At 37.3% G+C, this 25,426-nt stretch overlaps 1 protein-coding gene across 1 annotated transcript in view; it reads left to right on the top strand.

Moving 5' to 3' along the window:
• The window catches only part of LOC128657461 (uncharacterized), a 135,524-nt gene extending 120,892 nt beyond the window's left edge, over positions 1–14,632 (top strand). The window contains exons 2-5 of the mRNA XM_053711817.1: positions 8,507–8,560; positions 8,680–8,699; positions 12,332–12,355; positions 13,910–14,632. Coding sequence (XP_053567792.1) covers positions 8,551–8,560; positions 8,680–8,699; positions 12,332–12,355; positions 13,910–14,632 — 777 coding nt within the window. The 5' untranslated portion in view covers positions 8,507–8,550. The remainder of the gene's footprint in view (positions 1–8,506; positions 8,561–8,679; positions 8,700–12,331; positions 12,356–13,909) is intronic.
• The last annotated feature ends 10,794 nt before the right edge of the window (positions 14,633–25,426 follow it).

Here is a 25,426-nt window from a genome sequence, read left to right as displayed (position 1 = left end):
GTACAGCGTGGGCTAGGTACAGCATGTGTTAAGTACGGCGTGTGCTAGGTACAATGTGTGCTAGGTACAGTGTGTGCTACGTACAATGTGTGCTAGGTACAGTGTGTGCTAGGTACAGTGTGTGCTAGGTACAGTGTGTGCTAGGTACAGTGTGTGCTAGGTACAATGTGTGCTAGGTACAATGTGTGCTAGGTACAGTGTGTGCTAGGTACAATGTGTGCTAGGTACAATGTGTGCTAGGTACACTGTGTGCTAGGTTCAATGTGTGCTAGGTTCAATGTGTGCTAGGTACCGCATGTGCTAGGCAAGGCGGGTGCTGGGTATGGCGTGTGCTAGGTACAGTGTGAGCTAGGTGCAGTGTGTGCTAGGTACCATGTGTGCTAGGTATATTGTGTACTAGGCACAGCGTGAGCTGGATACAGCGTGTCCACAGTACATTGTGGGCTAGGTACAGTGAGAGCTAGGTACAGTGTGGGCTAGGTACAGTGTGTGTTAGGTACAATGTGTGCTAGGTACAATGTGTGCTGGGCATAATGTGTGCTGGGCATAATGTGTGCTAGGTACAATGTGCGCTGGGTGCAATGTGTGCTAGGTACAATGGGTGCTGGGTACAATGTGTGCTAGGTACAATGTGTATTAGGTGCAATGTGTGCTAGGTGCAATGTGTGCTAGGTGCAATGTGTGTCGGGTACAATGTGTGCTAGGTACAATGAGTGCTAGGTACAGTGTGTGCTAGGTACAGTGTGTTCTAGGTACAATGAGCACTAGGTACAGTGTGTGCTAGGTACAATGAGTGCTGGGTTCAGTGTGTGCTGGGTTCAGTGTGTGCTGGGTGCAGTGTGTGCTGGGTGCAGTGTGCGCTGGGTACAAAGTATGTTGGGTACAATGAGTGTTAAGTACAGTGTGTGATAGGTACTATGTGTGCTGGGTACGGCGTGTGCCAAGTACAGAGTGTGCTAGGTATATCGTGTGCTGGGTGCGTTGTGGGCTGGGTATGGCGTGTGCAACATACAATGAGTGTTGAGTGCAATGAGTGCTAGGTTCAGTGTGGGCTAGGCACAATGAGTGCTAGGTTCAGTGGGTGCTACATACAGGAGGGTAGTTATCAAGCCGTCTACTTTACCTGCCTTCGCCGGTCCAATACGCCCGCCTAAGCTCGCCTACCATCGCTGCCGCGGACCTTCAAAATTTCGGCTAAGTTATCCAAAAAGCTGTCAAAAAGCAGCGCACCAAGTACAGGGTGATGAGCAGCGGACTGTGAGAGTTATCACTCATCCGATCTCGCTGCTCTTCGGCTTTTTGACAGCTTTATTGATACCCCTGTCACTAAGCACCCACACTAACTACACTGTTCTACCACCTATACCGGAGCCCCCAGAGCCCCCCGCAACTCAATAAAGTTATTAACCCCTAAACCGCCGCTCCTAGACCCCGCCGCAACTCTTATAAATGTATTAACCCCTAAACCGCCGCTCCCGGACACCGCCGCCACCTACATTATACCTAGTAACCCCTATCCTGCCCCCCCCTATACCGCCGCCACCTATAATAAAGTTATTAACCCCTATCCTGCGGATCCCGGACCTCGCCGCAACTAAATAAATAGTTTAACTCCTAAACCGCCGCTCCCGGACCCCGCCGCAACCTATATTAAATTTATTAACCCCTAATCTGCCCCCCCTACACCGTCGCCACCTATAATAAATTTATTAACCCCTATCCTGCCCCCCCACACCGCCGCCACTGTAATAAAATTATTAACCCCTAAACCTAAGTCTAACACTAACCCTAACACCCCCCTAACTTAAATATTAATTAAATAAATCTAAATAATATTTCTCTTATTAACTAAATTAATCCTATTTAAAACTAAATACTTACCTTTAAAATAAACCCCAATATAGCTACAATATAAATAATAATTATATTGTAGCTATTTTAGGATTTATTTTTATTTTACAGGTAACTTTCAATTTATTTTAACTAGGTACAATAGCTATTAAATAATTATTAACTATTTAATAGCTACCTAGCTAAAATAAAGAGAAATTTACCTGTAAAATAAAAACTAACCTAAGTTACAATTACACCTAACACTACACTATACTTTAATAAATTATTCCTATTTAAACTAAATACTTACCTGTAAAATAAACCCTAAGATAGCTACAATGTAATTAATAATTACATTGTAGCTATTTTAGGGTTTATATTTATTTTACAGGTAACTTTGTATTTATTTTAGCTAGTTAGAATAGTTATTAAATAGTTATTAACTATTTAATAACTACCTAGCTAAAAGAAATACAAAATTACCTGTAAAATAAATCCTAACCTAAGTTACAATTAAACCTAACACTACACTATCATTAAATTAATTAAATAAATTAGCTACAAATAACTACAATTCAATTCAATTAAATAAACTAACTAAAGTACAAAAAATAAAAAAAGCTAAGTTACAAAAAATAAAAAAAATAAGTTACAAACATTTACAAAATATTACAACAATTTTAAGCTACTTACACCTAATCTAAGCCCCCTAATAAAATAACAAAGCCCCCCAAAATAAAAAAAATCCCTACCCTATTCTACATTAAAAAATTACCAGCTCTTTTACCTTACCAACCCTTAAAAGGGCCTTTTGCGGGGCATGCCCCAAAGAATTCTGCTCTTTTGCCTGTAAAATAAAAATACAACCCCCCCCCCAACATTAAAACCCACCACCCACATACCCCTAATCTAACCCAAACCCCCCTTAAATAAACCTAACACTACCCCCTGAAGATCTTCCTACCTTGAGTCGTCTTCACTCAGCCGAGCCGAATTCTTCATCCAATCCGGGCGATGTCTTCATCCAAGCGTGGCGCTGAAGAGGTCCATCATCCGCCTGAAGTCTTCATCCAAGCGGGGGCTGAAGAGGTCCATCATCTGGCTGAAGTCTTCATCCAAGCGGGGGCTGAAGAGGTCTTCCATCCGGCTGAAGTCTTCTATCAAGCGGCATCTTCAATCTTCTTTCTTCCGGCTCCATCTTCATCCCGTCGATGCGGAACATCCTTCCTCCACAACGAACTCCCGACGAATGAAGGTTCCTTTAAATGACGTCATCCAAGATGGCGTCCCTCGAATTCCAATTGGCTGATAGGATTCTATCAGCCAATAGGAATTAAGGTAGGAAAAATCTGATTGGCTGATTGAATCAGCCAATCAGATTGAAGTTCAATCCGATTGGCTGATCCAATCAGCCAATCAGATTGAGCTCGCATTCTACTCGCTGATCGGAACAGCCAATAGAATGCGAGCTCAATCTGATTGGCTGATTGGATCAGCCAATCGATTGAACTTCAATCTGATTGGCTGATTCAATCAGCCAATCAGATTTTTCCTACCTTAATTCCGATTGGCTAGAATCCTATCAGCCAATCGGAATTCGAGGGACGCCATCTTGGATGACGTCATTTAAAGGAACCTTCATTCGTCGGGAGTTCGTCGTGGAGGAAGGATGTTCCGCGTCGGCGGGATGAAGATGGAGCCGTAAGAAAGAAGATTCAAGATGCTGCTTGATAGAAGACTTCAGCTGGATGGAAGACCTCTTCAGCCCCCGCTTGGATGAAGACTTCAGCCAGATGATGGACCTCTTCAGCCCCCGCTTGGATGAAGACTTCAGGCGGATGATAGACCTCTTCAGCGCCACGCTTGGATGAAGACATCGCCCGGATTGGATGAAGATTTCGGCTCGGCTGAGTGAAGACGACTCAAGGTAGGAAGATCTTCAGGGGGTAGTGTTAGGTTTATTTAAGGGGGGTTTGGGTTAGATTAGGGGTATGTGGGTGGTGGGTTTTAATGTTGGGGGGGTTGTATTTTTATTTTACAGGCAAAAGAGCAGAATTCTTTGGGGCATGCCCCGCAAAAGGCCCTTTTAAGGGCTGGTAAGGTAAAAGAGCTGGTAACTTTTTAATGTAGAATAGGGTAGGGAATTTTTTTATTTTGGGGGGCTTTGTTATTTTATTAGGGGGCTTAGAGTAGGTGTAATTAGCTTAAAATTGTTGTAATATTTTTATAATGTTTGTAAATTATTTTTTTATTTTTTGTAACAGTTCATTTTTTATTTGTTGTACTTTAGTTAGTGTATTTATTTGTATTTATTTGTATTTAATGTATTTAATTTATTTAATGATAGTGTAGTGTTAGGTTTAATTGTAACTTAGGTTAGGATTTATTTTACTGGTAATTTTGTATTTCTTTTACCTAGGTAGCTATTAAATAGTTATTAACTATTTAATAGCTATTGTACCTAGTTAAAATAAATACATAGTTACCTGTAAAATAAATATAAACCCTAAAATAGCTACAATGTAATTATTATTTATATCGTAGCTAGTTTAGGGTTTATTTTACAGGTAAGTATTTAGCTTTAAATAGGAATAATTTAGTTAATAAGAGTTAAATTATTTTGTTAGATTTAAATTAGATTTAATTTAGGAGGGGTGTTAGGGTTAGGGTTAGACTTAGCTTTAGGGGTTAATAATTTTATTATAGGTGGCGACGGTGTAGGGGGGCAGATTAGGGGTTAATAAGTTTAATATAGGTGGCGGCGGGGTCCGGGAGCGGCAATTTAGGGGTTAAACTATTTATTTTGTTGCAGCGGGGTCCGGGAGCGGCAGGATAGGGGTTAATACATTTATTAGGGGTGGCGGCGGTATAGGGGGGCAGGATAGGGGTTAATAGGTATTATGTAGGTGGAGTTGCGGCGGGGTCCAGGAGCGGCGGTTTAGGGGTTAACATATTTATTATAGTGGCGGTGGGCTCCGGGAGCGGCGGTTTAGGGGGTAAACACTTTATTTAGTTGCGGCGGTGTAGGGGGGGACAGATTAGGGGTGTTTAGAGGTACATGTTAGTGTGTGTTAGGTGTAGACAGCTCCCATAGGAATCAATGGGATGTCTGGCAGCAGCGAACATGAACTTTCGCTATGGTCAGACTCCCATTGATTCCTATGGGATCCGCCGCCTCCAGGGCGGCGGTTTGAAAACCAGGTACGCTGGGCCGGAAAAGTGCCGAGCGTACCTGCTAGTTTTTTGATAACTAGCTAAAGTAGTCAGATTGTGCCGCACTTGTGTGCGGAACATCTGTAGTGACGTAAGAATCGATCTGTGTCGGACTGAGTCCGGCGGATCGAAGCTTACGTCACTAAATTCTACTTTTGCCGGTATCTAGGGCTTGATAACTAATGCAAATCAGCCTCGCCACATAATACTTCCAGCATATTTGAGGTTGACGGCTTTTTTTTTTTTTTTCCGGACTTGCTCTTTGGATCATTAAATTTCATTTATAAGCATCACCTCCCCCCCCCATATTCTGAGCCCACACTAGGGTTCAATCTTGGTGAATTATTTTCACCACAAATCTCTGCAATTTACTTATGATGTATCAATGTTTTGACAGCTATTGCAGTTGGACCTGTGTGTCCGTTCCTTTTTGTCTGTGTATGTTTGAACAGGGGTCCTGCGTGTCTCCAAGTGTTATTTTACATTCTAAAACTGAATAAAAATTCATTTAAAAAAAAAAAAAGAGGATGTGGGTATTTTACATAAAATGGAAAATTCAAGAACAAGGGGTCATGATCTCAAGCTCAAGAGTATTAGATTCAGGAGTAATTTGAGGAAGCATTTCTTTACAGAAAGAGTGATTCATTTATGGAATAAACTTCCTAAAAAGGTAGTAATGACAAACAGTGTTGGGGACTTTAAAAATGCCTGGGACAAGCATAAGGCTATCCTACCAACTAGATGAGATTATACTGTTAGGTAATATCGGGCAGACTTGCTGGGCCTATGGCTCTTATCTGCCGTCAATATCTATGTTTCTATAACAACTATTTGTTTAATGGCATCATGGAATTGAGGAATTTGCACCTTATATTTCTTTTGTAGGTGATAGTTGTGAGTTATTGGATAGCTATACAAAAGGCATGAGGCTGTACAAAGGAAAAACAGGACAGAAAACACATGGTAGTTCAAATCTTCAGTAATAATAGTATAATTCTTAGTGCTATCACTTAAAAATGTTCATTTAGATGAGGTCCCCTGCTAATGCTCTCCCCTAGCTGAATCTCACATTTATAGGCCTGTGTAGTTCAGTAGATTAGTTGATTGAAGAATGAGAGATAAATGAGTTCCAGGTGTAAACCGTTAAATTCAGACTGAGATCAAAGGGATGGAATTACAAACAGATACAATTAGTCCAAAATGAGTGGGGTTAATCAATTTGTCAAATTTAGCAGATTAAAAAAGGCCACATGCTGTGAAAAGGATTTGATGAGATAGAAGTCCTGTACCTAACACAGTTTAAAAATGTAAAAATGGACCAGGAAAGCTGTTATTGCTAAGGGAGAAAAGCGTGTACCTAAAACAGAGAGAGCAGGGTTAGTTTCAGATGTTAGTAAGCAGCACTGTGTTCATTATGTATAATTGTTAGTGCTATAACTTTAAACATGTTTACTTAGAAAGATGGAGTTCCCTACAAGTGTTCACCTCACACCATCTGCACATCTACATATGGGGAGCACTTATTCTTGCTTAGCATGGAAACTCACCTACTAAATCTTCTGATGCTGCCCAACTGATAAATGCTGTGTTTAAAATGTTAAAAACATTGAAACAAATTTTAAAAATATGTTTTATCAGTGATATTTTATCTGCACCAAAAGAGCTTAGCTATACATTGCAGTCCCTTCAGACAGCCAAATGGGTTAAACTGTCTATGATCCATTCATAAATGGGAAATACATTTGTGCAGCTTTGTTGAGTTGTAGCATCAGAACATTCCACAAACTGACTTTAATCATATTAATTATTAATACAGTAATTATATCACATTAAATAGTAATTGTTACTAACCTTATTTTTAACCAATCGTTTTACTTTACCCAACCTATTATTTTTCTTATAATGAAGGCAGTCACTGAGTCCATGTGAGTCACACCTTGTCTGGGCTGCATGCCACAGTGCTTAGTGCCTTAGTGCAACTCCCAGTCAGCCCTTCATAAATACAGCACTGTGGCACCTCAGAACTCACAGTCGTCTGGAATCACAGAAAGGTAAGTGCCATCTAATGCTATAACATCCTGTGACTACAGGGACATCAAGTCAAGCTATCAGAAGCCAGAATAAGATGATTCCTTGATAAAATGTTTGTCATAAATTGCCGTTACATTTCATTTATACCCAGTACATTGTACGTTATATACACATCCGTGATGCCATTTGTAGAGGCTTCTGTAAAGAGGCAAAATCAGAGCATTGCAGAGTGTCGTAGAAGAGATAAGAAAGAAAAAATATATACAATATCTACTAGAAAAAAAAATGTAGCGTTATATAAAAAAAATATTAAATATAAAAAAAAAAGAAATGGCCTTTGTGTTGATTGATGCCAGTTTTTAGTTATGCTATTAGGTGACGTGCAATTAATCTACTCCAAAACCTCATTTTTGTGCATGATACTTTAAGGTTAGTTAGATGTGCGTCAAAGAAACAATGGCCTCTAGTTATGAAAGTCTGGCAGACCTGATCAGGTCCGCCAGACTTCGCTAAATACGGCGAGCAATACGCTCGCCGTATTCATCATTGCACCAGCAGCTCACAAGAGCTATATACACTGTGAAATTTTGCACATGCTCAGCAGTAGCTGGTGCCTCGGAAAGTGTGCATATAAAAGATTGTGAAAAATGTGATAATGGAAGTAAATTGAAAAGTGAATTTAAATAAAAGTCTCTTAAAATTGCACTCTCTGGGGCATATGTATCAAGCTCTGAATGGAGCTTGATGCCCCGTGTTTCTGGTGAGCCTGCAGGCTCGCCAGAAACAGCAGTTATGAAGCAGCTCTGAGCAGGCGGACAGACATCGCCGGAAATCAACCCAATCGAGAACGATTGGGTTGATTGACACGCCCCTGCTGGCTGGCTATTGGCCGCGAGTCTGCAGGGGGCGGCGTTGCACCAGCAGCTCTTGTGAATACGGAGAGCGTATTGCTCGCCGTATTCAGCGAGGTCTGTCGGACCTGATCTGCACTGTCGGATCAGGTCCGACAGACCTTGATAACTAGAGGCCATTATCTGAACCATAAAAGTTTAATTTTGAATGTAGTATCCCTTTAAGTATGGAGTATTTGGATTGTGATCAGAAAAACAGGTCTTGCACATGAAAATGGCTGATTATGATTGCATCAACTTGGAAAGGACTCATCTACAGTTGTTAATTAGCCAATAATTAAACGATAGATTGTGACCAACCCCTTAGTTTTTCTTTTGTATTTATTTCAAAGGCTTCATAAACTTACTAATGATAAAAGATTTCTAGGCTTTGGTAATAGTAGAAAATACAAAACTTATTAAGTGTATGCAAAAATAAATATAAAATATACTTTAATAACTGGTTAAAACGTATTCTTCTTTATTTATATTTATTTAATACTTCCTCGTTGTTAATGAGAAAATGTATTTTTCAACAGGTTGTTTTCTCCGTTACAGAAACAAAACTCAACTAACTTCAGTCATGGAAGGAGGTAAAAACATTAAAATATGTATTTAGTTGCTTCTGGCACAAGTAATATGGCAAGTTTATTATTACAATTAAATGTGTTTGAGGAATATTTTATCATTTATATATTTTTTTTTATTGCAGCACCAAACCCCTCAAAGAAGGTAGGTACACAGTTTCCTATAGCTCATATATCAATATCAGTAAAAATTAGGCACATGGTACATTTTCACAATTCTCAACAAAATATAAATTTGATGCGAAAATGTGAGTGAAATATGTGGGCTGTTCATTTCCTAAAAGGAATATCTTGATATTAAATTGGGAGATTCCATTACAGTAAAGTACTTTCATTCACTTAAAGGGACAGTAACAACTATTAAACTACAATATTTGTATGTTGTCTTGCAAGTGTGGAAAAAAAACAAATGCATTCACACCTTATTTGCTACAATTGATTTTCAATAGCCAAACTATACCCACCTCTTGCTTTATTTGGAGGAGCCAATCAGGACTTGATAGTGGAATAAACACAATTAGCCATTGACATTCCTTAGCAAAAATGTAATTGTTTTGCAATTTTTTTATCTGACAATCTCTGCTGAAGATAATTTGGGACAAATGTGTGGCAGGGTTAGGCTTGTGAACGCTGTCAGGTGCACTTCCAATCCTCAGAACTGTGACTCTTTAATAAATAATGAACTGAGTTTGTCCAATCCCCCAAGCAATTGCTTTGTATTTGGAGCTGTTTAAAGCAATCTATAAAGTTATCTGCTGCTCCTTAACCTGTCCGCCACCTTTTTGAAATCCTCCCTTTACAATACGATCAGGATGATTAACAGCCTCTACTAGCGGCCGATTAGCCGCAAGTGGTCAGGGGGCCGCAATGCACAAGCATTTCCCAGCGTTTGCTGTCTGCATTTAGCGATGCAGAGAGGACATGATTCGCTTGACATATAGTAAATCTATCCCATAGTGTTATCAATTAATTGTGAAGACTGGTATGTAAGTAGCCCCCACTGTGCTGTGAGGGTTCCCTTCTAGTTACAGCATGACCTATACTGCAGTATAGCCATGTGCAGTGAGGTTTAGCGCAACGCCTTAGAATTCTGACTGTACAGAACCGGATCCTGCAAGTAAACCTCATTCTGTACAGTGAGAAATTAAAGTTTAGTGCGATTCAGCTGTCTAAATAGTTTAATGGTAGAAATCTGGCAATTTTGCTAAAACACGATTTATAGTGTGAAAAATTGTTAAAACCCAATGTTGTAAATAGGAAAAGCTGTGGCCACTTTCTTCTGAGAGATATTAATAGCTAATATTGTTAATCTTCAGCCAAGGGCATAATCTTGCAAGATTAAATAAACAATGTTTTTTTCATAATAAATGAAGTTTAGAAAACATATAATTAACAGTGTTACAGTATTATGCCTATACATATACACAGACACACACATGCACAGTACACCCATAATGCTCCAACTCAAATACATTAAACAATAATGTGATGCTTTTTAATAAAAAAAATGTATTCCCAATGGAATAAATAGCAAATATATAAGTGCTCCATGGGTGTAACTTGTATTACAATGAGGAAGCTTCATAGGAATCTTTGAATGAGTTAAACAAAATACAGGAGTAAAGTCGAACAGCTTCACACATAAATGTCTTTCATTGGCAAGATGAGAATTTTTAAGAAACATATGTGGTTTACTTTGAAATTGTGTTTGCAAATGGATTATCTGACATTAAAGTGATGGTAAACTCTCCTCCCCTATTTATAAACAGAGCCAGAATGTTAGTGATATTTCATTTGTAATGAAGTTGCACTATAACTTACTTTTTAATATAGATATAAAATTCAAATACCCTGCGCTTCGCAACCCACATCAAAAGTACATTTCTATGTGAGCTAACGGTTTGAACTGTTCTCCAATCAGCGCTCTTCCCATATGGCACTTTTGTTGTAGCTATAGCACTGATTAGACCACAATTCACATTGTTGAAAAATTTACTTTTGGGGGTAGATTTACCAATGTCTGTCCAACATGATATACAATAGTGTAATCATGTCTGACAGACATCGCTGAATGCCGACAGCATACGCTGTTGGCATTTATCATTGCACAAGCAGTTCTTGTGAATTGCTTGTGCAGTGCCGCCCCCTGCAGATTCGCGGCCAATCAGCCACTAGCAGGGCGTGTCAATCAGCCCGATCGTATAGGATCATGCAGATTGAAGACCGCAGCCTCAGAAGCAGCGGACAAGTTATGGAACAGTGGTCTTTAGACCGCTGCTTCATAACTGCTTTTTCCGGCGGGCATGAAGGCCCTTGTTAAATCTTCTCCTTGAAGTGGGCGGTGGAGTGCGGGTATTTGAATTTCATATCTATATTAAAAAGTAAGTTATAGCACAACTTCATTACAACTGATGAATGAATATCCATCTAAAATATCTCCAACGCTCTGGATCTGTTTTTATGAAGGGGAGAGTTTACCGTCACTTTAAGCGAAACATAATACACTTTTGGATCTAAAAAAAGGCACATTATATTTTAAAGGGACAGTAAATTCATAATTAGACATTAATGATTTAGACAGAGCATACAATTTTAAACAACTTTCCAATTTACTTCTATTATTTAATTTGCTTTCATCTCTTGTTAATTTTTGCTGAAACGATTATCTAGGTAAGCTCAGGAGCAGCAAAGAACCTAGGTTCTAGCTGCTGATTGGTGGCTGCATATATATATATACCGATGGTTATTGGCTCACCCATGTGTTCAGTTAGAAACCAGTAGTGCATTGCTGCTCCTTTTCAAATGATACCAAGAGAATGACGCAAATTTGATAATAGAAGTAAACTGGAAATTTGTTAAAATTGTATGTTCTACCTAAATCATGAAAGACAAATTCTGTGTTTCATGTCCCCTTAAGTAAACATATAATAAAAATAAACATCATCCACACTGCTGACATTTGTTCTAATGAAGCCAGGCATATACTTTCCAACAGAAGCCACCATGTGCATCATCTTTATCTTTTAAAAACATTTCACATAGAATTAACATTGTGAGATGAATTTGTAGATTACTCAATGGACGCAGTGAAACTTTGAACATTGGGCCATTAGGCTTCTAGATAAAATGTCTCAGCATGAGAAGAGTTTTCTCTATCTCTTTGTTGCTTACCCTTTTAATAATCATTCACACAAAAAAAATTCCGCTTATCCCATCAGATATTTTTTTAGCCAGCTATTGGCTCATAAAGGGGGCAGCATTCTAACTTTCAGAAAGACAACGTTTAGTCAGTACCACTCATTTGTTGAGACTAGGCAATATATATACTAGAATAGGGCTCTCAAAAATAGTGAGAGAAATTACTACCAACTACATTTAATGGTGAGATTTATTTATGATTTAATATCCACTAGCACTTCTAGTAAGTGGTTCTGATATATTTTCTAAGACATACGTGGGCAGGACTTTTTATATTCAATGTTCTAATAATTCACAAAATTGATTTCCTACATGACATACCTTTTAGTGAATGTATAATGAAGGTTATATTTTAACATATACATTTGTACTTAGTAAATATTCCCCTATGGTATCTAGAGAGTTAACATTTCTGTTCCTGTATTACATTAATCAGATTATATAATGTTCAAATAAATCATTTCAATGAAAGGCACTGAATTGATAGCTACAGTGTGTAATTAATGTGCAAGGTGATAATGGTTACAGATGAACAGAGATGCTACTTGTTAACTGAGTGTACTTTTTGTTTCTAAACAGCCTTCTGGAGATAAGCAGAATGTGGTGAGTACATATATTTGTAGAAAGTTCTCCATAAAAAAAATACTATTTGCCGTTTTTGCAACAACCACGTTCTTTTCTTTGCTAACTTACTAGTTCATCAAAATATTGTGCTTGTTTTTGGCAGACATTGATTTCTGAACATCGCATAATATTGAGATCAAAATCTGAATATGCTTTTGCCATTAGTACCTCTCCGGCTTAGAAATGTTACATCCTTAAAGCTGTACAAATTATTATCTGCAATGTTATTATCCAGATTTGCACAGTTAAAGTGAAGGTAAAGTTACAGCGTTCATTTTGCAGTATTGTATTTTTAAGCATATGAAATACAGAGTCGCTAAGTTATTTTTTTGAAAATATTAATTATTTATATAATATTGGGCTTTGATTTTTCCCTACCGTTCCGTTTGAAACTCCTCCCATTAGCCATTTCCTGAGTTTTGATATTGTGAAGTATAGAGAGGTCCCACCCTCTCTATACATGTCTACAAGGCTCGTGCACAGCGAGTATACAAACTGCACATGCGCATCAACTCGCTGACACTTAACAATGCGCATGCGGTAATCCCGTCCTGTGTGTTTTACAGCGCAGTTTGTATTAAGCATGCGCGAAACGGGAAATGGAAACCTTTGGAGGCTATAAATGAAACAGTTATTCAGGGAGATTATATCTAAATGTATGCTCATTGGTTGAGGCAAAAGAGAAACCAGTGAAAGCAAAGTTTTGTCTTGTCATTGTGGATATGGAGCATAAACCATTAAAATCCCTCAATTAATTCAAATATGGATGGCATCCAATGACCTCAAAACCTCCTGTTGAATTTATAAAAGTAAAACCATCTTTTAGAACTATATATCAAATCCACAACTCCTTCATATGTGTAACTTTTTTTTTTTTAAAATTGGCATTTTTTAAATATATTTTTATTGAGGTTTTGAAACAAACAAGTGAATTAAATCAAAACGTCTCAGTTTTACACACATAGGGGAAGATTTATCATGCAGCCGATGCCTCTTATTCCGCGCAAGCTTTCAGGCTCGCTGGAAACATAAATTAAGAAGCAGCGGTTGAAAGGTGGTGGACTGCAATTGATTGACACCCCCTGCTAGTGGCCGATTATTCGTGAATATACAGAGGGTGGCATTGCACAAGCATTTCACCATCGACAAGGGGAAAACTGTTGTCTGGAGGTTTATCAAGTGATTTTAGCTGTGGAATTTCATAAGTTAATAATGGTCCTGTAGAAGTGCCATTAGGTATTGAGAATTTGGATCGTGATTAGGATAAAAGGACTTGCACATGTTAAGTAGAGGATAATGAAATTGATTGGTTGCGATCTCCTTGACATTGAAAAGGGCTCATATACAGACATTAACATACTAATTATTATCAAAGATAGATTATGATCAACCCGTTACTTTTATCTATTCTCTTGAGCTAAATTAGATAATTATTTTAATATCCTGTTCATCTGACTAGCTTAATATTCATATGATGCCTTAATTTTTTCTCTTGGAACATTGTGACTGACATGACATAAATATGTTTTTTAGACTTCATGGAGCAGTGGAAGTCAAGGAAAAGATTATGGGCAAAAACATGAGCAAGACCATGGCAAGCAGCAAGGACACGGACAGCACCAGGGAAAAGATCAGGGCAGTGTGCAACAGGGTAGTAATCAGCAAAGCCAAGCTAGTGGTCAACAAGGTCAATGCGGAGGTCAACAGAGCCAAGGAAGTGAGCAGCAAGGCCAGTGTGGTGGGCAGCAGAACCAAGGAAGTGGGCAGCAGAGCCAAGGAAGTGGGCAGCAGAGCCAAGGAAGTGGGCAGCAGAGCCAAGGAAGTAGACAGCAGAGCCAAGGAAGTGGGCAGCAGAGCCAAGTAAGTGGGCAACAGAGCCAAGGAAGTGTGCAGCAGAGCCAAGGAAGTGGGCAACAGAGCCAAGGAAGTGTGCAGCAAGGCAAATATCTTGGGCATCAGAGCCAAGGAAGTGGGCAGCAGAGCCAAGTAAGTGGGCAGCAGAGCCAAGGAAGTGGGCAACAGAGCCAAGGAAGTGTGCAGCAAGGCCAACAAAGTGGAGATCTGTGCCATGGTAGTGGACAGCAGAGCAGTGGATGTGGACAGAAGAGTGACAAGGAATCACAAGGTTGTGGGCAACAAGGAGGAGATCAAACCAGCGGGCAGCAAGGCGGTGAATGTCAACAGGGAGGGCAAGATAAAAATAAGGCACGTGGTAGTGATGCTTCTTATAACTTCAGACAAGCAAAAGAAAAATAAACCAGTTGTCAGCTTACTGTCAATTCTCACTTATCTTAAGGCACTGTATAGCCTCTCTTGATCTATGTAGCATTAGTTTAAAGCAGCCTAATAAAAGTATGTTGCAGTGATTCCTTCCCTGGTATGTGTTTTTGATCTAATCAATGACTGAGTAATTATATCATGTGTAGTAAAATACATTACCTAGCTTAAATGTATTCTCACAAATGAATCAAAACAAACAAGATCACTCAGTCTAAGAAATATAGGACATTAAAAAAATAACATTACAGATATAGATTTCCATTTTGGACACTTCAGTCTAAGGGGTACATTTATTAAGCAGCGGATAGGGTTTAAGAAGCAGTGGTCTTAAGACCGCTGCTCCTTAACTCGTCCGTCACCTCTGAGGTGGCGGACTGCAATCATCCCGATCAGATACGATCAGGGTGATTGATACCCCCTGCTAGCAGCCGATTGGCCGCGAATGTGCAGGGGGCCATATTGCACAAGCATTTCTTATGGAATACTTGTGCATTGATAAATGCTGTCAGCATTTAGCGATGTCGGGCGGACATGATTCGCTACAGTGAATCATGTCCGCCTTACATTTGATAAATCGACCCCTAAGCCTCAATATCTGTAGCAAAAAAGCAGCTAATTTTCCTTAGAATGTGTTGTTAATAGTAAGATACATATGGAAACCTATGGAGGATATAAATGAAACAGTTATTTAGGGAGCTTATATCTAAATGTATGCTCATTGGTTGAGGCAAAAGAGAAACCAATGAAAGCAAAGTTTTGTCTTGTCATTGTGGATATGGAGCATAAACCATCAAAATCCCTCAATAAATTCAAATATGGATGGCATCCAATGACCTCAAAACCTCCTGTTGAGTTTATAAAATTAAAACCATCTTTTAGAACTATATATCAAATCCACAACTCCTTCATATGTGTAACTTTTTTTTCTTTAAATTGGCATTTTTTAAATATATTTTTATTGAGGTTTTGAAACAAACAAGTGAATTAAATCAAGATCTCAGTTCTACACACATAGGGGAAGATTTATCATGCAGCCGATGCTGCTTATCTCGCACAAGCCTTCAGGCTCGCTGGCAACATAAGTTAAGAAGCAGCGGTCGAAAGGTGGTGGACTGCAATTGATTGACACCCCCTGCTAGTGGCCGATTATTCGTGAATATACAGAGGGCGGCATTGCACAAGCATTTCACCATCGACATTTATCAATGTCGGGCGGACATGATCCGCTACAGTGCCCAACATTTGATAAATCTACCCCATAAGCACAACAGTTAGGAGACACTTATAGGTCAATATCAAATGACAAAAATACAAGATACAGAAACAGCTAGTATCGTACTCAAACTACAAATATTGAACATTGTACACCAAATACAATAAAATAAAGCTTAAGTTTTTGTGAATAAAGATAATATGGTTAACCCCAGATAAAAAGTGAAAGGCAAAAAAAGAGAGAAATGTCTCCCAATGATAAATAGTGGCTTCTCTTAGATACCTCCTTTTACTGTTAAGGGCAATTTTAGGGGAATAAAACAAATAGGGCTGCTTATGGACTCAATATATGTAGTGATAAATATTTACATAAATAAAATAGCATGAAGCACTCTGCATGGCAGGATTATTATTCTAGGGAAAGGAGATATGGGCTCTGCAAATTGCTTGTACATCCGGCCCCACATATAGAGGCTGAATTATCAAATGTCTGTCGGACCTGATCCGACAGTGCAGATCAGGTCCAACAGACATCGCTGAATGCGGAGAGCAATACGCTCTCCGTATTCAGCATTGCATAGCAGCTCATAAGAGCTGCTGGTGCAATGCTGCCCCCTGTAGACTCAAGGCCAATCGGCGCCAGCAGGGAGGTGTCAATCAACCCAATCGTACTTGATCGGGTTGAATTGTGGCGATTCCTGTCTGCCTCATCAGAGCAGGCGGACAGGGTTATAGAGCAGCGGTCTTTAGACACGGGCCCACAAGCTCCATTCGGAGCTTGATAAATGGGCCTCATAATCTTTTTTTATAATATAAATCACTTTCACAATAATAAAAGCTGATGATTTTAGGAAATAAATATTGCTATGTGGCAGGGTTAGGGTTCAAATAATTAGAAAAATAAGATAAGGAGAAAAACTGTTTTAAAAATAAAGTCCATCCAGTGGGACTAGCGTAAGATACACAACTGCTTAGGGAGATTGATGGGGAAGCAGAAGTAGTGGGAATTACTCACTCAGGGAGAAGTATCCAGGAAATGTATTTAAAGCTCCCACTAGAGCTGGTCATTTTAAGACACTTTTAAATTCACTTTTATTTTAAAATGTACTGTGTTCTCTTGGTATTCTTTTTCAACAAGGGATACTAAGAGAACGAAGTACATTTTAAAATAGAAGTGAATTTACAAGTGTCTTAAAATGACATGCTCTATTTGAATCTTGCAAGTTTAATTTTGACTTTCCTTTTCCTTTAAACAAAATTGTACTAGATTACAAGTGTAGTGCTGTTGATAGAATAGGGTGCACTATTAATATGGCGGAACAGTGCGCAGAATAACAAATGTAAAGTGCGGTCCTTAATTGTGCATATAAACATTAAAACTATTTATTGTACAAAGCTATACATAAAATAATAGGAATAAAAATAGGAATAAAAGAATAAAAAAATAATCTAATAGTAATCAAAAAATATGCGCATTCGTGGAATAAAGTGCTGCACTATCCACTAGTTATGGAGCAAAAAATCAAAGTATAGTCCAAACAAAATTTATTAATCCAACACAACACAAAATAACACTAAAAAAATTGCTCAACTTGAGCCCGGAAGTGTTAAGGCTATAATAAAAGTATAACAAAAAACATGTAAAACATATTAGAATAAAGTAAGACACTATATATATATATATATATATATATATATATATATATATATATATACAGTATACACACATATTACATTACATTTTATGTTTATTAATGAAATAAATGTATGAAAAGTGTTTTAAAGTGATATGGTATATGTCAAGGTGTTTGACAGGGAAGGGCTCAAAATTTATATATAAATGTGTGAATATTTGTTGTATGTGTGTATGTATATATATATATATATATATATATATATATATATATGTGTGTGTATATAAATGTATGCATCTGTGTTAAAGTGTAACCCAAACTTGCAATCTGGACACCGTGACCTAGGCAATGTCCGTTGATTCAACTCCAATTTTCCTGTTTTGGTTATGAGATGATCTTAAACCAGTCCTGGACTTCACGGACAGAAAATGTCCGTAACTGGAAACTCCCACTACAGACCACATTTACTTTTCTATGGCTGGAGAGATCTTCTTTGGCATGGATCCCAGGATGTCAGTCCATATCCACTTCAAGCTGTCATTCACAGCCTGATCTCTCCTGTGGAGTCCATGACCCTGGAGCAGATGATTCTAGTCTTTACCACCCCTCCGTACATTTCTGGTGTATGCTTCTTGACTGTCTGGAACTGTGTATGATCTGGGTTCTCTAGTGCAGGACCATCCTTGATAGAGCATAAGAGTGTCCCTCCAGCGCTGTGCAGTAATTGTACAGTGTGTAGTTTCAGGTCCCTTCTCACTGCTCAAAAGGTTAGTTGATTCACAACATTGTCCTCAGTCACACCATCTGTATATATCACTTTAGGTGAAATCATCTTGTCAACAAAATATCTTGTTTTAATAGGTGCCTGCTTCAAAACAATTGTTGATCAGCAAACACTTTTTGAAGTGTTCTTCCAATATTACTTGTAACATCTATCCAAATTCTTGAATGTTGAGCTCCATTTGAAATATAGATAATGTAGCAGTCTATTGCTGTCTGCTCTACCCTGGTAGAAGGGGTGTTGGAATCTTGCAAGATGTAGCCAACCAAGTCGCAACAGTCCAGACATGCTTATGAGAGGCTAACAGCAGCCTTCTATAAATGTGTAGCTATAATTTTCAGAAATGGATGATGAATATTTATGGTGATAATTGGCAGATTATCATCACCTGGGTTTCAGCAACTGGTATGGTGACCTGTCACAGCCACTGCCTGGACATGATCCCCTTTACCAGTGTTTTTCTAACTCTACTCAGCAGGAGACGATTTGCAGAATTACCTTGGATGAGAACAGGTTAGATAACCACAATGACTGAGCATCTGACTAGATCACCTGTACTGTACTTTATAAACACTAAAACCCTATTTCAAAGTATAGTCTAAAAAAATATAATAATCCAACAATCCAAATGAAAATGAATCAGTTCATTTATTGCTTAGAGTTGAGTACTTTCTGGGAAAAAATAATAATTTTTAAATCCTTGTGAAAAATAAAAGTGATCCTTAAATGTGAAAAATAAAATAAAAGATAAATGTGATCCTTAATGTTATTTAAAAATAAATAATATCGCTTGTGAAAATGGTCAAGAAAAAATTAAAAATAGAAAATACATATATAAAAATATATAAAAATAAATCCAAAATGATGCAAAAATATATGTAATAAGTATGTGTGTTCCTCATCCAAAAATAAAATAAGGAGAAGACAAAGTCCTATAAGAAATGGAATATATATAGAGCAAGACTATTAATCAGTTCTGATTTTAAATCGGTTAGACGTATCTGGGAAGATATCAAACTATGCATTTTTAACCACTAAAATCAACACTCTACTCTATACGAATAGACAGAATAACAAATTGTAAGTACACGTAGAACATAGTAAGAGGTAGAATAAAGGTATTTGTTTAAATTATCTTCTGATTAATAATATTTTAAATGTGATACTCTTCAGCTGCATTCAAACCACAGATAGATTGAGAAGGACCATAACAAACATACAATCAGTACATGGATATATAATTTAATCCTTGCTGTTGTGTATCACTGGTAAAAAATGTACCAACCACGAAACAAAATGGAAAGCAGGTTTTTTAGGAAGTTTACAAATTGTATGTTGTATGATTAACTACGGGTTAGCATTAGCACGCAAACAATAAGGTTTTTTTTCCCAGTTTGCACTCTCCATTAAAGTCTATGGGAAGAAGTAATTAGCTCGGTCGCGATATCCAAAGTCCTGAAGTTAGCAAACATTTTACTTTCAACTTGTACTACGCGGGCTAACGCGCATGTTTTAAAAGTTTACTTCTAGCTGTGTTTGTGAGCAAGCAAAAGCGCTAAACAGTGCACCATTTGTAATCTAGCCCTATGTTTGTGTATGTATATATATATATATATATATATATATATATATACATGTGCATTTATGTGTTTATATGTGTTAAAATGTATATAACCTTATATAGATATTGGACATAGAAGTTGTGGACATAGAGATTATATCCCTATGTATTATATCATAATCCCAAACTGAACAGAACAGAATTCATGTAAAACATTGTACAAATCAATATTCTACAGGTCCCAGTTGATGTATATATAAACCGGAGAATATATATTTAGCGGACATATAATTTGATCCTAACAAGATATATATACAATTGATACAATCTTTAAAAATACTACAATAAATACAGTTAATAAAAGATGTATAAATTCATCAATATTACAAAACGTAATCAGAAAAAAACGGTGCAAATAAAGTCTTGATAACTTGTGCCAAAGATGGGGATATAAGCTCTCTCCCCCTATCAGATGTGCACTTACTTGGTTTAACCTCAATCACGTATGAGGTAAGTATCAGGCACTCTCAGAGTATGGATAGTAGATTAGGTGGTTTAGATCTTCAGATCACACAGCAGGTAGAAACTTCCGGTATTACCCTCAATTCAGTCTCCCTCCGTTCAAATGTAAAGCGATATGGCCACAGGTATAAAGAGAAAACACAAAACCAAGGAAGGCTAATAGTGTTATACCCTTTATTAAAAATTACATACAAAATAAGCCATAGTTATTTCAACTCACACTTTACAAACTCAATACAATGAGGTATCTTAAAAACATTTGAAATCACAATTCCTCTGCGCATTTAACCATAGTTCAAATAACACACTGGAAGTTGTAAAATTTTCTTTACCACGTAAAATCCTTCTCATAGAGAGGCCTTCAGCCTCAAAACAATTTCTCAAATAAACCTTACGCGTTTCGAAGGGCTCTTAGTAATTTCCCTTCTTCATCAGAGGTGTTTTTGCGGTCAATAGGCTCCTTGCTATATAACGCTAGGAGGCTATTCCTGTGTCCCGTATTTCCGGGTAGCAGCGTAATTCCGACGTCACCGACGTCTATACGTGATAGTCTCTTGTCTCCACAAAACGATGTAACTAAGGACGCTTACAAACATTCAGCAACCCTACGCACGCATTAACCTTGCTGCTATCCGGAAATCTTGACATTCAACATAGAGACTTTTGTTATTAATATATATATCTAGGACTTGTTGCACCATTATGTATAAACTTTTAATAAATATTTAAATTTAATAAATGTTAAGAACGATCTAAAACATAATAAACCCAATAATAATAAACACTCAAAAAGTATTTTAAAACTTTAAATTAAGTTCATAAACAAGTTAATAATAGTAGTTAATAATAGTACTTAAAAATATTTTTTTCTCTTCATTTTGCATTTATAACAATGATAAAAAGCATAATTTAATTTTTTCTTACAATAAAATTGGTTTCCCTGTATTTAACACAGGAAACAGTAAATATGAAGTCTATTTAAGACCATAGGGTGTTTTTACTAAAAACATCACTCAATAATATGTCTACAATCAACTAATTAAAAACGTCTACTATTAGTCAAAAAGGGGCATATTATTATTAAAATACAAGGATTGTCATGAATAAATACAGAGTAACTAATTACTCTAAAGAACCATTTTTATATTTATAGAAAAGCTGCCACATCAATATCTTTATTTAAGCCCCAGGGGGTCCTTGTATTAAAAGCATGGATCCAATATGTTTCCCTTTGTCGTATATATATATATAAATAGACCTGTATATATTCATAAAGATATATAGATATGTATATATTTTTAAAATATTTAAAAATACAAAAAACATTTTCTTCTATGTGAAGCACATTGGAATGTAAAGTATTAATAACTACCTTTGGCTTTAGCGCTGTTGGTCTAATGCAATGTCAGGTTAGCACACGAGCAATAAGTGTTAGGTTTTGTTAGCAGCATGCCCCATTAAAGTCTATGCGGAGAAGAGGTAAACACGGTCACAATATCCGAAGTCCTGAACATAGCCCACCCTTGTTTTGCTCTTGCGGTACATTTTTATATTTAACTTGTAATAGGCGCACAAACACGCCCACCTTAAAATGTAACTTTGAGCAAAACAAATATTTAGCGTGCCATTTGTAATCTGGCCTATAGACTTTTGTATATTGACGTGGCATATAAAAATTATTTAGTTAATGACATAATGAAATTGAGGACTTTTGACCTTATATTTCTTCTAAAGTGAGTAGTTGTGAGTTATTGGATCGCTATAAAATAGGCATGAGGCTGTACAAAGGAAAAAGAGGCCAGGAAACATATGGGGCTAGATTACAAGTGGCTCTGTATTTTTTTTTCCCCGAATGCTTTTTGCGCTAGTCAGGTTGTGTTCATATTACAAGTTTAATTTTTTTTTTATTTTGCGCAAGTGGTAAACGAATAGCGCAGAAATCCTAAGAGATTTCATGTGTGCGTGCATGTATCCCCCATAGAAATCAATGGGGGGGGGGGGAAGTACAAAAAAAAAACTAAGACCTCAGATCGCGCAAACACCATCACATTTTTGCATTCCCCATAGAAGTCAATGGAGAAAAAAATTATAGAAAAAAATTGGAGAAAAAAAAACCCAACATTGTGCAAACAACAAAGCATTTTCGCATTAGCAAGTATGAAATATTTACAGTAGATACATATGTAGAATCTTTATTAAATATAAATATTGCATATATATGTCTTTACATATTTTCATCTACATAAAGGCAAAGGGCTCTAATGCACTTATATACATATATATTTATGTGTTTATATATCTATATATATCTGTCAATACATATATACACATATAAATACATAAATATATATGTACACATACAGTATATAGACAAATCTATATACATATAAATACATCTTAAGCAATGTATCTGCATGTATCTCATTCTCTATGATCTCTATGATTCATCCTCTGATGAAGCGCATGTATGCATGCGCGAAACGCGTCAGGTGTTAAGGCTTTGCTCTCACCTTATGTACTAGCACCTTGCTTCAATAAACTTTTTTGAACCAGCCGTGGATGACTTTTCAGCCGCCTTTGTCCTCTTTTCTGGGGATTACCTATTTCTATATCTATATATATCTGTCAATACATATATACACATATAAATACATAAATATATATGTACACATACAGTATATAGACAAATCTATATACATATAAATACATCTTAAGCAATGTATCTGCATGTATCTCATTCTCTATGTTAAAGTACTGGCGGATTTTTTTATCTAACACCTGAGATCTCATATCTTTGATCCATTATAACTTTTTTGTGCAATCATTTTTATAGACAGAGTTAATATTATTGTAACTGTACTTTTATAGATTGGAGACAGTGGCACTACTCAGTGTGATAGCAGGATCTTTATATCTCTTTAGAAACTACAGGGGGATAGTCTAATTTCCTCCCAGTACTACCCACTCCAAGTAAATATTAACCAAATACAGTAAGGAGCTAAGAAGGGGAGTTTGGGGTGCAGTTATTTCTAAAACGTAATGTTTATGTAAATAAATTAAGATCTACTTATTAGTATAAGACAAAGATTGAGGCTAGTGATAGATAAACACTGCTTAGTGGTACCACTTAATGTTTGTATGGGGGGGGGGTTAGCAATGAACTGTTTAAGAGGGCTTAGAAACAGCAAGGTTTTGAGATTTTAAGATATGTTCCCCATTACACACAAAGGGTCGCTCTTGGACCTATCTTAGCTATAAATGCAAAAGTAAGGGGAGTTGGCTTATTGCCATGACCACTCTGGGACCTTAGCTTGTAGGGATAAATAAATAGCAGCTGGCAGGGAATACCACTGTAAAGTAGGAGGCATATATACATCAATTGAGGTGAGATATAATACAGAGGAGAAAGCTCAAATAAGGAAGGGAATTATAAGGCAATTCTCAAAATAGTTAGAGGTGATATTATAAGTAGAGAGAAATAAAATGCTGGTGCTTCATAGTGATAATGTAACTTAGTATTTGTACTATATTGTGCTTATGGTCTCCTATACGCTTTCCTGAACCTTTATGTATTTTTAGTTAGAGCTTGAGTCTGATTTATAACTGGAAGGCAGTAAAATGTCTTAGCCCTAATCCTCAAAGATGAAAGTGGATTAAAAAGGTCTAATGATTATTATATGTGTCTTGCTGTCTCGGCCGCTGACAGCGCAACAGATATTTTACTAATTAGGATGAGGATCAAGGTAAAATAAAAATATGGCTTATTCCCAGTAGGGGGACATTTATGCCTATGTTCTATTGAATAAGGAACAGGACCATAGCAGATGTCTAAGATTAAATTGAGAATGTCACTATGTTACAATAAATAGGATGAGAAATGTATACCTTGAACATAATCGGCCCTCCCATGAATTATTTTGGAAAATGACAGTGAGCTCATCACCAGCATACTGGGTATTAAACACATACTTATAGGTTATTAAAATAACTTGAGATGAACAAGTAGGGAGTGACTCATATAAGGGATAGGTAAGAAGACAGAACAATTAGCATGCAGATAAATATAAACATATATACAGAGCGTCAATTCTGCTAATATAACTAATATGTAAAATATAGATAGTAGGCATATAGCTTATGAAATGCAAGATAACCGTTCCTCTCATTTATCTGAATGTTAAACAGATGCTAAGAATGTCATTCTATATGGTATGGTCATTTCTAATAGTACAACAATAAAAAAAGTGAAAGTAAATGGTAAGTGTGACAGACCCCTCTGTCAACCTCCCTACGGATTATGGATTTGGGCATTATGTTAAGTCACCCTGTGCCCATTATAGGTACAGGGTGCAAATCCAACAGTACTGGACGGGTTAACTTCAGTTTTGAGTAACTGTATTAGAAGCAAAATAAATAGCTGATTTAGACTTAAAACTAAACTTGGACTGAATTATTTAGACAACATTTTTAAGATGAGGATGTCTCTGCCTAACTAAAAGATATTGCGGATCCTACTGCCTCTCCGCTACAGTAAGCTCCCAGTTGGCATGGGTTGTATAATCCTGAATGCTTAACTAAATGTCAGAATTAAAATATTTCAGTTAGTTTAAGTGTTCTCAGTGTCCCATTCCTCAGATCGCCACATTGTCATGCTGGACATCGATCCACTCAGAGCCTAGGTCACGCTATAGCAGTTTATATAGTAAATATGGAGGCCACAAAGTACGCTGTGGGATTCTGCTGTACTGCCGCTTATGAACCCACTCCAGTCCTCAACCTAACAGACCCCGTAGCGTTCTGTGAGAGTCTACAGCTGAGGACCCAAGGTAGATGAAACATGTCTCTGTGTGTATCTAGCCATCTAAAGTCTCCCCTCATCTGTGTGTCTAAAGCTTTCTTAGAGAAGTAGAAAGCTCGTTCACTAGGTTGTGGAGGCAGATGATCGGCCGTTATGCAGTCCTCCGGTGTGAACAAAGCAGTATAGTGAAAGTGGAAATATCTCTGCGAGGTCTCAATATCGCTAAGTAACTCAGCAGAAACTCCTGTTGTTGGGTCAGTAG

Source organism: Bombina bombina, chromosome 1 (genome assembly GCF_027579735.1).
Source record: "Bombina bombina isolate aBomBom1 chromosome 1, aBomBom1.pri, whole genome shotgun sequence".
In the NCBI taxonomy this organism is placed as follows: domain Eukaryota; kingdom Metazoa; phylum Chordata; class Amphibia; order Anura; family Bombinatoridae; genus Bombina; species Bombina bombina.
The sequence above is the reverse complement of the archived record's forward strand: the minus strand, read 5'-3'. Positions and strand labels throughout refer to the sequence as shown.